The sequence below is a fragment of the Procambarus clarkii genome, chromosome 31 (assembly GCF_040958095.1).
Source record: "Procambarus clarkii isolate CNS0578487 chromosome 31, FALCON_Pclarkii_2.0, whole genome shotgun sequence".
Lineage (NCBI taxonomy): Eukaryota > Metazoa > Arthropoda > Malacostraca > Decapoda > Cambaridae > Procambarus > Procambarus clarkii.
The window spans coordinates 6,070,538-6,084,696 of NC_091180.1; the positions used below are offsets into that span (position 1 = coordinate 6,070,538).

At 53.1% G+C, this 14,159-nt stretch overlaps 1 protein-coding gene across 2 annotated transcripts in view; it reads right to left on the reverse strand.

Annotated features, from left to right (window-relative positions):
• SMC1 (structural maintenance of chromosomes 1) overlaps positions 1–14,159 on the reverse strand; it is a 236,364-nt gene that overhangs the window by 88,048 nt on the left and 134,157 nt on the right. For both annotated transcript variants that reach the window (XM_069334324.1, XM_069334323.1), the window contains exons 11-12: positions 11,350–11,485; positions 10,796–10,948 (exon numbers count right to left, since the gene is read on the reverse strand). In XM_069334324.1, the coding sequence (XP_069190425.1) occupies positions 10,796–10,948; positions 11,350–11,485 (289 nt within the window). The remainder of the gene's footprint in view (positions 1–10,795; positions 10,949–11,349; positions 11,486–14,159) is intronic.

Below are 14,159 nucleotides of genomic sequence, written 5' to 3' on the forward strand. Positions count from 1 at the left end.
GCCGTCGAAGCCAAACCCGACCCGGCGGGTAGACCACCATCGCGAAGTTCAGGCTCCCGCACAGCCCCTCGAGCAACCGCCGGGTGACCCGAGGGCCCTCCAGAAACAGACGAAGGCGGGACCGCAGCCGCAGGAGAGACTCCGGAGGGAGAGACAAGGAGGCGGTTCAAGAGTCCCAAACGAGACCCAGCCAAGTCCGAACCTGAGAGGGAACCAGATGGGACTTCCTCCAGTTCACCAAGAACCCGAACTCGGCGAGCTGGGAAAGAACCAAATCCCTGGCTAGCAAGCAAGCTGATTGGCTGGGAGCCCAAACCAGCCAGTCGTCGAGGTAGGCCAACACCCGAACACCTAGGAGACGCAAATGAGCCACCACAACCCGTGTAAGGCGCGTGAACACACGAGGTGCCAGGTTCAACCCGAACGGGAGACAACGAAAGTGGTAACTCAGACGCCCCACAACAAAACCTAGCCAGTCCCTGAACCGCGGATGAATCGGGACATGCCAATAAGCGTCCCGGAGGTCCAGGGTCACCATCCAAGCTCCCGGCTCCAAGAGGAGCCGAACCTGAGACAGCGTAGTCATCCGAAAGGAGGGGCAATGAACCCAGGGGTTCAGACGGGACAAGTCCAGAATGAACCGCAGGTCCGCGCAGTCCCGTTTCGGAACCGGAAACAGACGGGAAACCCATCTGAGGGACAACGTCGTTTCGACGACGCCCAAGCGTACCCACTCCAAGACGACTCGACAGAGCGCAGGGGAAGAAACCTGCCCTGCCAGCCCCGACCCCCCAAAGGGGGGAGGGGCCACCCAACGCCACCGCAGACGCGAGACACGACCCGAAAGGCCCACGAATCGTGGGACCAGGCGCGGGCGAACAGCGCAAGCCGCCCCCCCATCGCCCCGTCAAGGGGGCAAACCGCGAAAGGGCCGGCGACCCTTACGAGACCCAGAACCCCGCACAGCGCGAACACCGCGCCGACCAGACGAGGGAGGGTCCGCAGGAGGAACCAACCCCAAACCTGACACCAGAGGCCTACCACGACAAGAGGAACCCCGAGCCCTGGCACGACCTTTCCGGGAAGACCCACCCCGGGACCTCCGGAAAACCAACAAGTCCGACATCGGACGACAAGCCGCCGACGCAGCCTGAATAAACTGCGCCACGGCCGACTCCCCAAACAGGAGAGGACAAAAACGTGAAGAACGCCTAAGAGCCAGAGCCCAAGCAGATTCCACGGAGGAACCCAGCACCGCTTGCCGACACGCGAGACGGGAAGCATAGAACAGGGAAACCGCATCCCGCAAAATCGGCGTGAACAGCTTCAACAAGGCAGCCGACGAACGCGCAGCCGAGGACAAGGTGCCGGACCCCGGGACGGACCCAAGCGTCCCCACATCCTCCATGAGCCAATATGAAGACAGCTCCAGGAGGGAAAAGACCCGCAAGGCCGAACACAAAAGGCCCCGGGCGCGCAAGTCCTCCGCCACGAGCGCCGCCGAAAGGGAGGGAACCTGCACATGGAGCTGAATAACGCCCACATCGCGGGGAAGGGCAGGGGCAAACAAGCACTCATTCAGGTACTCAAGTTCACCCCCCAGGAAAACCTGAAGCACCGTGGAAGCTTCCCGCCACTCCAGCGTGCGGGAACGACAGAAGGAATGCCAGGAATCCAGACTAAACAAGGGGCAGTCTGCTAGCCAGGACGACTCCGGAACCTCGTAACGGAGCCAGAAAGGGAACGAAGTCCCAAACCTGAACGTGGACGGATCCATTTCCGAGGCATAATCCGGGTCATGCAGGAGGTAAGCTGCAAAGGCCGCTCGCACCACACCAGGTTGGATGCGATAAGCCGAAAACCTCCGGAAGGACGGAACCGACGTACCCGGGGGAACACGGAACCGAACTTGGGGAGGGGCCGACACCAAATCCAACTCGTACGCAGAGGGGGGAAAAGAAAACCCCACTCCTTGTAACAATAAGCCCCGCTCAGTGGGAAGAAAACCCCAGGCGGGGTCCAGCGGGGCCCAAGGCCCCCAAGTCAGCCCCTCCCCAGCCTCGAGGTCCGTCACCACAGGACCCGAGGCCGAGTCCTCTCCCCAAGCCCCGACCCCACAAGACAAGGACGGAGCAGCCGGAAAAGCTGGAGGAAGGGGGGCCCACTGGTCAGACCCTGAAGCTTCGGCCGGGAGACAAGACTCGAATGCCTCTGCCGCCCCCCCGGAAGGGGCAACCCCCGAAGCTGCCCGAGTCTCGAGATCAAGTAACCCCTGCTCCGACCCCGAAACCCTCAGACGCTTCGGGGCCGGAAGCAGGGGCGGGGGACCAGAACGAACAGAAGGGGAAGGACGAGGAGGTGCGGACTGAACCAGGATCGAAGCGACCCCCACCCCCAAGTCCGGGTCTCGAAAAGCAAAGCGGGGCAGCCCCGGGGCATCCGGGGAAGCAACCAACCGAGCGCGTTGCAACAGACGAAACCTAGACTGCAACGCACGTGCTACCTGTACCCGAATAGAATCATCAGAGGATTGGGTAAATTGAGTCACAAGCAAGCAGCAACACTCACAGGACTCAGGGTCGAAAGTATCACCGACCCAACAGGCAGCGTGGCAGAGGCAAAAACAATGAGGGTCACCCTGAGACAAGGGGACCGAGCAACCCTCAAACTCGCACACAGCGAGTGGGGACTCCGGGGTCACATCCATCGGACCCACGCGCCCCCTAGGGAATTCCCAGGGTCCTGAGCGTTTACTTTAAGAGGACTCGCGCTCAGGTAGTCCCAGGCAGGGTGCTGCAAACTGGCGCCCAAAACTACCAAGCAAACTTCTAAAGCTGAACCCCAGGGACGTGTACACTCACGGGGACCTAGCAGGGGGCGCCACCGAGGAGAACAGTGGAAGGGCAAAAACAAACTGAATAAAATGACAGAACCCCCCACCAGGCAAAAACAAAAAGAAAAACAAAACCCCGCAAGAGGACAGCGAACCCCAAGGAACAGAACCGGCCGCGATGTCGGGAAATACAAGCTGAGCAGCACCCTGCGCCCCTACCAGTGCAAACTGCCTCTTACCTGCCGGTAACAAGGGAGAACAGAACACCCAAGAGCCCAACAGGCGGCCGAAAAACCGAAAGGTAAAACGGACCAGCAGAGGCAGACCCCGAGGAGCCTGTGGAAGGTGGCCCCAAGCCCCAAGGGCAGTACTTACAGGGCACCTAGGGAAGGCAGCCCTAGGCGCATGCAGCCCGAGTACTGAAGATAACTCCTGGCTCTCGCACCCACAAAACTAACACCACACGCAAATCACAGTGCAGTAGCGACACCGGAGCCAGAGCACACGACCATCGCCTATAGCATCAGCCTCAAGAACTGAGGTGTGGGTAGCCGGCGCGGGGGGTCTGGGGCTCCCCCTTCCCCCTCCCAGGGAGGGGGGAGCTGCACAGACAGCGGCGCGGCAGTGTGTGACGTCACACTAGTTTGCTTGTTTTCGGTTGGGGAGTTCTATCCACTAGTTCGGTTTTTGGCAGCAATTTTAACCAGAATAGGGGTTTGTTTTGGGGCGCTTACCTTTCTGGGTGCCTGTTCCGGTCGATGGCAGACATAGAATGCTTCCAACTACACGGGGGCTTCTATAGGCCATTGCTCCCCTTGCCTCTCTGAGGGGGCCCGGTTCTGGCCGTGGTCCCCGGTAGGCCTAAGAACTCCATACACATGACTGATGCCAAAGTCTGACATTAGCATATCAGCCTGGGATAGCTCCGGGGAGCCGACGGGGCTCCCCCCCAGAAAAAACCAGCGTTGAATGTAATGAAACGCTATATTCTGGGTGAGTCCTAGAAGCTCCTGGAGCTATCCAGGTTGATATAGATACCCTAACTATTTTGCATCAGTCAATGTGGGTGGAGTTCTAGGCCTACCGGGCACCACGAGCCAGAACCTGGCCCCCCTCACAGAGGCACAAGGAGCAGTGGCCCATAGAAATGCACATGTGATTTGGAGCATTCTATATCTGCCATCAACCGGGACAGGCACCCAGAAAGGTAAGCACTACAAAACAAACCCCTATTCTGGTTAAAACAACTAAAATTGCCAACGAGTGGACAGAACTCCCCAAAAGAAAAACGAGCAAACAAGCATGACGTCACACAAGCCATGCCGCATGTCTGTGCAGCTCCTTCCATCCCCGGGAGGGGAAAGGGGAAGCCCCAGATCCTCGCGCCAGCGATCCACACCTCAATTCCGAGGCTGGATATAAAAAACGCGAAGATCACCGACCGGAGGGATGGAGGGTTGCCGGGGAGCCTCCAGGACTTACCCTGCAAATGGCGTTTCATTACATTCAACGCTGGTTTTCTGGGGCAAGCCCCTACAGCTCCATGGAGCTACTTCACCAAAGACGAAAACAGAGGAACGCATCCGGGACGTGGTCGTCGCTCGCACCACAATACGAAGTCGAGACAACAGGCTGCAACAGCCGACCCCAGGCGACACAAGCCCAACTAGGCCCAGGAACATACACGACGGAGCGCGCAGCTAGGACCCAGCGCGACCGCCAAACAAACAAGTGCCCAAATGTCAGTCCAAGACATGCCACCAAGACAGCAGCAAGCGCAGCAAGCCTACGAATGGCAAGGATACGGGGAGAGACTACAGGCAGGCTAGACAGAAAGAAGGGAAAACCGGATTAATCCAAAGTGGGGGTCGGCCACAGAGGCCGCTGCGCGCAAAGAACGGCGGAGCCGCAATCGAACAGAAAAACAACACCCCGGTCAACCAACCAAATGGCAACAACCCCAGGAACCCCTCCAGAAAGAGCTGTCGTAACCCCCCTCCCACCAGAAAAGAAGACACGGCCGCAAATGACCAATCACCAGAACCCTAAGAAGGAGAACCATTGACAAAAACCGAAACCGAAGGGGCACAACAAACCGAGGGGAAGAAAGAAAAGAGCACCCTGCTCAAGTGCAGGACGGCACAAGTGGAGCAGAAGCAGGCCGGATGCGAACAACACCCGAGACAATGCGTAACGGTGCAGAAGGAACAACAAAACCGGGCAATCCGAAGCGGCTCCGCCAATGTCGCACGAGACAGGGCGACGGTATGCGGCCAGATGACAGCCCTGAATCACCACGAGAAAAGAACAAGACTATGACAAGAAAGATCGCAGTACACCTACGAAGAGACAAAAAGGAAAAGAAAGAACTGCAAGAAAACCCCATACCGCCGCCGAGACGAAGCACACTGGTGGGACACATTCAAGAAGCCACCTGATCACCAAACAGATGGCGAGATATTCAAGTCAAAACAACCAGACTAGATGACTCGAAAAGACCGAACCAGCCCCGCCTTGGAACAGACCGGCCATGCAAGAGAGGCATAGCCAAGGGAAAATCCCCTGGGGTGCAGACACCGAGGAAGCCGTGCTGGAACCAAGGCTGTCAAGGAACCAAAAGGAACGTCCACCGGGGAACCAGGAACCCCAACAAAACCTGGCAAGCCGGGAAAGAACCAACCCGGCCGAGCAGACACGCCCCATCCGGGAGGCACCCCCCCCCCCCCCTCCTCTGACCTTGGAAGGAACAACAAAGAAAAACCGTAGCCAGGGCCAGAAGCCAAATGCCCTGTCCCAACAAAAGGAATTGGATGGGCAGGAGTGGGTGAACGGAAGCAATAGACACCAGCAGACAATGCAACACAGAAGCTGGTAGTGACAAAAAGAGAAGAGGAAGAACGTAGAGCTACACCGGAACACTGGGCCTGTTCCACAACAGTAAAACTGAGCAAAAACAGAGTGCAACCAAGTACAAGCATGAAAGCAGCCAATACGCACCTACCAAGAAACACAACAACGTGTAGGATAAAGAAGGAACACGTAAAAATGCAATGAAAAGACAGTCCGAGTACTGGAAACCAGGGACAAAAGCAAAAGCAACTGGCAACAGAAGGCACAGGAGCCACATGCAGACGTGACGCGAGAGAAAACAAGACCCCTGCCCAAACTCAAGTGTTAATGGGAGAAGCAACCCCCACATGAGCACCATAAATCCTGACCCCAAGAAACAGGAAGTCATCCAAACCACAGGAGGAAGGTGAGGGGGTATAGAAGGCGTGTACACACGCCAGATGTATATGAATGTGGAGAGAGAGCATACACATGGTTCAGCCACAAGGTAGAAATTGACCAGAAAGGCAACTGGTCTAACCCACACTCTGCGACCCCACAATGGACGCCCAAGTCAAAATCGGGGAACGCCCTAAGAAGAATGCAGAAAACATTCTAACAACCCATTAAACCAAAAGCCAAAAGCTGTTAATGACAGGTTAGGGTAGGTCGGGTGAAAACTATGGGGAAATCCTGAACGTGAAAATCAGCGCCCACTGACGTCAACCCGGGCGACCACCGAGGAAGCACAACACATGGGCCGACCCAACTGCTACTTGGGTCAGACATTAGAATGGTACGGAACATGTATATATATGGGTGCAACCAGGCGCTGAATGATGGCAATGAATGAGTGTCCAGAGTCCCAGCTAACAAGACACCAGACTGTAGAATCTCACCTGTAGAGCATAGGCACTAACAAGGAATGACAGCTTAGCCGCGTAACAGTGTGGGAGCATCACTAGTGGAACTTGTCCAGAGTTGCTTGTGCAGGAGAGCAGGGGCAGTGGAGAGGTGGAGGAAACACCACTCCCAACCACCCCACACCCATAAGCAGAGAAAGAAATAGATGTGTTCCTCACATATAAAACTCAGTACTTCCCCAATATCCAGGGGACGACGAATGGAGAGAGAAGAGGAGCGAAAGCTGCGTATCACCAGGGAGAAGCGTGCGGAGCACCAACAGGCGTACACCGACCAGAACAAAATCACCCACGGCACATGCACAGGACACAGTAGGTCCGCGCTGCACCACTCTACTTCCGGGGAGGGTGCCAACAAGGAATATGGAACTAACAACAGTAATGTCGAGACAAAGGAAGGTAGAGTACCAACGAGTCCCAGAAAAGACTGGAGGGAAGCCCCACAGGAAGGCGACAGACGTGCCAAAAATGCAGAAGCATCAAAGACCCACTGAACGTTTGAGAACCAAGACCAACAAGCACAAAACCACAGAGGTGCAGATGCACCCAAAAACATCCGAGACCCATGGCCATGCAGGACCCGAGACAACAGAAAACGAACACGGCATGATGCAGAACACAGGCCCTTAGAGAAGGAAGGTGTGAAGCGGAGAAAACGCCCCACAGATCCGCACCCGGGGAGGGGCCGAGGCCCAAAGTCAACTCATACACAGTGGGGGGAAAGGAAAACCCCACTCCTTGTAACAGCAAGCCCCGCTTGGAAAGTCGGAAAACCCAGGCAGGGTCCAACGAGGCCCAAGGTCCCCAACTCGGCCCCTCCCCAACCCCCAGAACCACCACATCAGGCCCTGGGGACGAGTCGTCCTCCAAAGCCCCAGCCTCACAAGAAAAAGCCAGGGCTGCCGAAATAGCAGGAAGAGAGTGGGCCTACTGGTCAGACCCCTGAGCTAAAGCTGGAGGAACAGACTAGAACGCCTCCAACACAACCCCAGACGGGGCAACCCCCCGAAACTGCCCGAGTCTCAAACCTCGAAACCTGCCCCGACCCCCGAAGCCATCAGACGCCTAGGAGCCAGAAGCAGGGGGGAGAGGGACCAAAGGAACCACAGCATGGGAAGAATAAGGGGGTGCGGACTGAACCAAGGCCAACGCGACCAAAACCCACAAGCCCAGGTCCTGAGAAGCAAAACAGGCCAGCCTCGTGGCATCCGGGGAAGCAACTAAACCAGCACGCTGCAATAACCTACCTGGCAACGCGCGAGCCGCCTGCACCCGAGGAATGTCATCAACAGACTGGGTGAATGGAACCACAAACAAGCAACAAAGCTTGCGGGACTCAGGGTCGAATGTGTCACCGACCCAACAGGCAGCACGATGGAGGCAAAAACAAGGAGTGTTGCCCTGAGCCATGGGGACAGAGCAGCCCTCAAACTCGCACAAAGCAAGGGGGGACACAGGGATCTCGTCCATTGGACCAGTGTCCCCACAGGGTTTTCCAGGGGCTCTTAGACTGGGTCTGCTAAGGGTTATCCCAGGCAGGGTACTGCTAACCGCCGCCCCAAAACTACCAAGTAAACTGCTAAAAGCTGAACTCACGGGACGTGTCCACTCACGAGGGTGAAGCAGGGGGTACCACCACACAAACCACCCTAATATAAGGGGAAGGGGAGAACACAAGGCAGACCCCCACCAGGCAAAAAGAAAAGAAAAACCTCACAAGAAGACAACGTACCCGAAGAGAACAGAGCCGGCCGCTGTTATAGGTGAAAACGAGCTATGCAGTACCCAGCGCCCCACCAGTGCAATATTTACTGTACCACTTACCCCTGGTTGATACCTGGTTGATACCTGGTTGATGGGGTTCTGGGAGTTCTTCTACTCCCCAAGCCCGGCCCGAGGCCAGGCTTGACTTCTGAGAGTTTGGTCCACCAGGCTGTTGCTTGGAGCGGCCCGCAGGCCCCCACACCCACCACAGCCCGGTTGGTCCGGCACTCCTTGGAGAAATAAATCTAGTTTCCTCTTGAAAATGTCCACGGTTGTTCCAGCAATATTTCTTATGCTTGCTGGGAGGACGTTGAACAACCGCGGACCTCTGATGTTTATACAGTGTTCTCTGATTGTGCCCCCAAGGCACACAAGGGAGGAAAACCCCACACACACTCGGGGTGGCCAAACGCCAAGCAGCAAAAGGCCAACAGAGGTAGACCCAAGGTGACTTGTGGAAGAGAACCCCAAGCCCCGAGGGCAGTACTTACAGGGCACTCAGGGAAAGTGGCCCTAAGCACACGCAGCCCGAGTACCTGAGAATAATACTCCCGGCTCGCACGACCACCGGAAAACATCAAGAAAACAAAGAATTTTGCTTAATAACAATTGTTTCAAAATATTTTATTAATAATAATTTAGAATTTTCTTCATTAAACTGAATCATTTTAACAGAAAGTTAAGATGTTATATACGACTGGACGATTGAGGTCAGTGGCCTGGTCGCCATGTGAGGGGACGTCGATGCCAAAACAAACCCAATACTGACCATCGGTAATATCGACCGCCAGACCAGTATACAAGACTCTAGATACCGGTCTCCCAAACCGATCGTTATTACCGGCAGATCGGTATTAAAGAGGCCGTTAAATTGAGTGGTTAAATTGAGTTGAAAACTAGCTGCACAGTACCCCGTGCCCCCTACCAGTGCAAAAGCTACCACTTACCCCAAGGCAAAGAAGGGAGGAAACCCCGCAACATACTCGGGGCGGTCAATTGCCGAGCACCAAAAGACCAACAGAGGTAGACCCCAAGGTCACTTGTGGAAGATAACCCCAAACCCCTAGGGCAGTACTTACAGGGCACTCAGGAAAGGGAACCCTAAGCACATACAGCCCAAGTACCTGAGAATATTACTCCCAGCTCGCATGCCACCGTAAGAGCAGTACTGGGCCCAAGGTACAGCACAACACAGAGAGAGTCTGGAGCTGGAGCCACACAACAATGCCCAATCACATCAGCCGAAGAACTGGTGGGTGGATTGCCGGAGTGGGGTCTGGGGGGTCTGGGGGTCTGGGGCTCCCTCTTTCCCCTCCTGGGGATGGTGGAGCTGCGCAGACATGCGGCACGGCTTGTGTGACGTCATGTTCATTTCCTCGTTTTCATTTGGGGAGGTTTTTCCATTAGTTTGTTTATTTTAGTCATTTTAACTAGAATAGGGGTTTGTTTTGAGGTGCTTAACTTTCTGGGTGCCTGTTCTGGTCGATGGCAGATATAGACTGCTCCAAATCACATGTGCATTTCCATAAACCATTGCTCCTCGTGCCTTTCTGAGGGGGCCAGGTTCTGGCCGTGGTCCCCGGTAGGCTTAGAACTCCATTCACACTGATGCCAAAGTCTAATGATATACATAGCTTGGATAGCTCCAGGGAGCCAAAGGAGCTCAGAAACAGCCAATGGGACTACAGCTGGAGTAATGCTGCAGGAGGGAAAAACCCAGAAGCCGTCCAAAAATCCTAAACAAGGCCCAGCAAAGTCCTAACCTGCAACAGAACCAAATGGGACTTCCTCCAGTTCACTAAGAACCCGAACCTGGAGAGCTGGAAAAGAACCAAACCCCTGGCGAGAAGACAAGCAGAAAATTGAGGCCAGAGGAGACCTCAGCCACAGCCGGCTTCAGTCGACAAACTGGTGAGCAGACGGCCAGCTCGGGTGGGCGAGGCCCAATCTAGGCGAGTTTTGCCCTATTTTGAACGTTTCTCTTGTATTTGAGTCAAGAAACATTTGAATCGTTTGTTGGGTTGTTTATCATTTTTATAAGATTTGGTCTGTTAACACTCCAGTTGTCTATCAAGCTTCAATAACTTTCTAAATGCTGTCTCACTGAAGTGGTGAATTGGTAATTGCTCTCTGCCCCTTTGGCCAGGGTCAAAGGAGCAGATAGATTCTTTGCCCCAGGCCAAAGGGGCCTCCTCAAAAGAGTCAAGTTTTGACTCTGGTCCCCGGTAGGCCAAACAGAACTCCCGCCTTCTGATGTCACCCATCTACATGGAGCAATCTCAGCAAGATAGCTTCAGGTACTCACCAGGGGCTTCCCCAGAAAATTTTATTTACAGTAACAAAAGTCCTTTACAAAGATATTTAGAGCTTCTGTTACTTAATGTAAACTGCTTCACTATATAATTTACAAAAAGCCACACCATAGTTTTCTATTCCAATAAATTACCTGAATACGTTGTATGGTGTTGATGAGCTCATTAATATGTTTTTGCATACGCTTCTCAGCTTTATGAACATCATCAATATCATCCAGCTCCTTCTGGGTGTCTGACAGGGAGGAATAGTCCAATACAATACGTGCTTCTTTCTCGTACATCACCTGCAATACATTACAGTTTTGTATTGTCACTTTGGGATATCTATGTCACCAATGTAAAGAAAATTATAGCTAGCCATGATTACCAGATACACACACACCTTGTATTACTCAAAGGTGGGACAAGTATTACACCAATTTGAAGTATAAAATAGTCAACCTTGATGCAGGAAAACACTCATCTAGACAGGGAGAAAAAGTATGATATCATGGAGGGGGGGGAGGGGGACATTTGATGATGATTTAGAAATTAATGGCTTCCTACAAGCCAAGGTTCAGCATGCAGGCACAAATATCCATAGAACTGTCAAAGTCATTTCATTCACACAACAGGCAAAGTACTGGCTTGTACTTTAGCTTGTCAGCAGCATACAAACACAACAATCATGAAAATAAACACTAACCTGAGTATTGACCCCAGAGGAGTACTCCAAGGTGGACTCTCCTGCTTCCCGACCTTCATTTTCAATGTCTTCCATGTTGCCACGAGTCATAGGCACTAAGATGTCATCCATCTTGCACTGTTTTAAAATTGAGTGTCTGCACAAAAAAAGAAAGACATCAATACACATAGGAAGAAGCAAATATTATCCTCAATAATACAACACTTCATCCTCAGCTGTATACCTAAATGAGATAAACAACAATCTGAGATATAACCTAATGCAAAAACAAGAACTGTCAAGGTAAATGAAAAAACAGAATTCCTTGTTAGTGAGAGCCATATATAAAGCCAGCGATGAACGTAACGGCTCCCTGAAGCCGTTACGCTCACTGAGCTCACTGAGATACTCACTGAGATACCTCCACGGATATGAATCACATCAGCTTCAAGTCCTAATTTACCTACTAGGGGACCAAAACCAGAACCCTCCCCCCCCCTCCCCCTAAAGAGACAGGGAGCAGGGAATTCTTACAATCACCCTCACTGAGAAAACATCTATAATGTAAGTAAAGCAAAAGATTCTCTGTGAACCTTGCCATTCACAGAGTGTGTATTGCTTTGTTTTGCTTGATTTTTCTTAGGGGTTCTGTCTTTTGCCTTATTAGGCTGGCCTAATTAGGATGTAAGCAGTTGAACCCCCCTTGCTGCCCCCCCCCCCCTCAGCTTTATCTTAGGTTTCAGGTGGCTTGGCTCCCTGCACTGACAGGGTTTACCAGTGCAGCAGACCCCCAGTGCCAGGGCTTCCTGCAGGGAGCCAACCCTTCAGGCTCTGGAAAATCCCTACAGGGTTGGTTATACTACAGATGCCTCTTCTGAGCCTATTCTCGCCTAGTGCGAATCTGAAGGTTATCCATCCCCTGTGCCCCCTGGCGATGCTCATACAGTACTTTCTGCCTCATCCACGGTGCTTGTTGGGAACATCCACTGCAAGGTTCGAACCCTCATCACGGCTCCTACGGATTTGCTCATTGATGCATCATGATAGTGTGATTACTCTGCGTATTGAAAGAAGAGCGTCAGAAGTAGAACATTCCTGGATGACCGAAACTGTGGTTCGGCTTCAGTGGAAGCCTCAGGAATCCTAGAGGGTGTAGTAGTATCCCAGGTTGCAATCCTTTTGACCATGTCATGGCATAGTTGTCTAGAGTGTGTGCTTGGGAACACCCAGCACATAGGTTTGAACCCTCATCAAGGCTCCTATGGATTTGTTAAGTGTCCACTTTGTTGTAGGTCTTTCTGGGGGAGAGGGAAGGCTCTTTGGAATCCCTCAATGAGTGCCTCTTCGCTCCTGCTCTTCCCTGTAACGTGAATCTTGTGCAGCTGTATGCTCAAGTCCCCCAACTGTCAGCTGCCTTGGTTGCAGATGACCTTTGCACCAGTTTGCAACTGGCTTCCGCTATGGGTTTCCTGAATCTTCTTGAGCTTCATTTTCATTGGTTTTCAGAGGATGTTAGGCCTCTCAAGTGTAGTTCCTCAATGCAGGAGTTTTAGTCTCTGCTCCTTCAGCAGTCTTGTTCTTCCCGCAGAGTCGGGCCAGGTCTGCACCTGTGTTTGGTCAAGGTAGGTCCTCAGTGGTGCTGGCAGCCGGGTCGGATGTATTTCTGCCAGCTTCTTCCTTTCCATCTAGTCGGCGCTGTGCTCGCTCTGTTCGGAGGCCTGGCTCTCATGGTTCATGTCGGCCCTTTTGTGGGTCACCCCTTTTACTGGGCGGTGGGGGATAGGCTTGCTTGGTTTGCCCACTACTCTTGGTCCCACGATTCATTGGCATTTCAGGTCTTGTTTTGCAGCCTGTAGTGGAGTTGGGTCATCTCGCCTCCAATAAGGGGTTCAGTGCTTTTAGGGCAGGCCTCCTCTCCCAGCCTTTGTCAGGTCATCTTGGAGTGTGTGCTTTTGAGCGTAGTCAAAATGACCTCGTCTCTTCATTGGGTTTCTCACCTGTTTTCCGTCCCTAAACGGGATTGCTCGGACCTCCAGTGCATTCTCAATCTTTCCAGACTGAACCAGTTGATACCCTGACCCTTCTTTTGGAAGACTACGTTGTCCCAAGTCCTGAACTGGGCATCGTTGGACCCCCAAGACTAGTATTGGCACATCCCAAATCATCCACAGTTCAGGGATTGGTTTGGTTTCATTATGGGGCTCCAAGGTTCACCAATTTTGGGTTCACCCGTTCGGGCTAAATATAGCACATCACATTTTTATGCAATTGACTATGATCGTAGTGACCCATCTTCGTTTGCTACATTTTCGGGTGTTGGTCTATCCCGACGAATGGTTGGTTTGGGCTCCCAGACAAAACCACCCTTCCTCTTTCCATGGAATGCATTGTTGATGCCGTTAACTGCCAATGGCTTTCCCGGATGGTTGGGCACCTGGACATTGACCTCTTAGCATCGGTGTGGTCTCCGTGTCTACCTCTTTATGCGGAGTCATTTCCCGACTGCATGGCCCTTGCAGAAGACACATTTCGGCTGGACTGGTCGAGGTTGGGATGCATTTACCTTCTTTTCCTGTTGCTCAGAGTACTGATGCAGCTGGAGTCTTACAGGGGGGGGGGGGGAAGAGTGATTCTTCTAGCTCCTTGGTGGCCAGCCCAGTCTTCGTTTCAGGCATTACTCGCGCGGCGTCCGAACCCAGGCGTCTTTCCACAGCTCCGCCTTTATCAGAAGGTCACGCAAGTGGCGTATCTCATTGGTTCGACCTTATCTTTCGCTTTATGTGTATAGACTTTTTGACCAATATTTATTGTCATTTGTATAGTGAACGGGT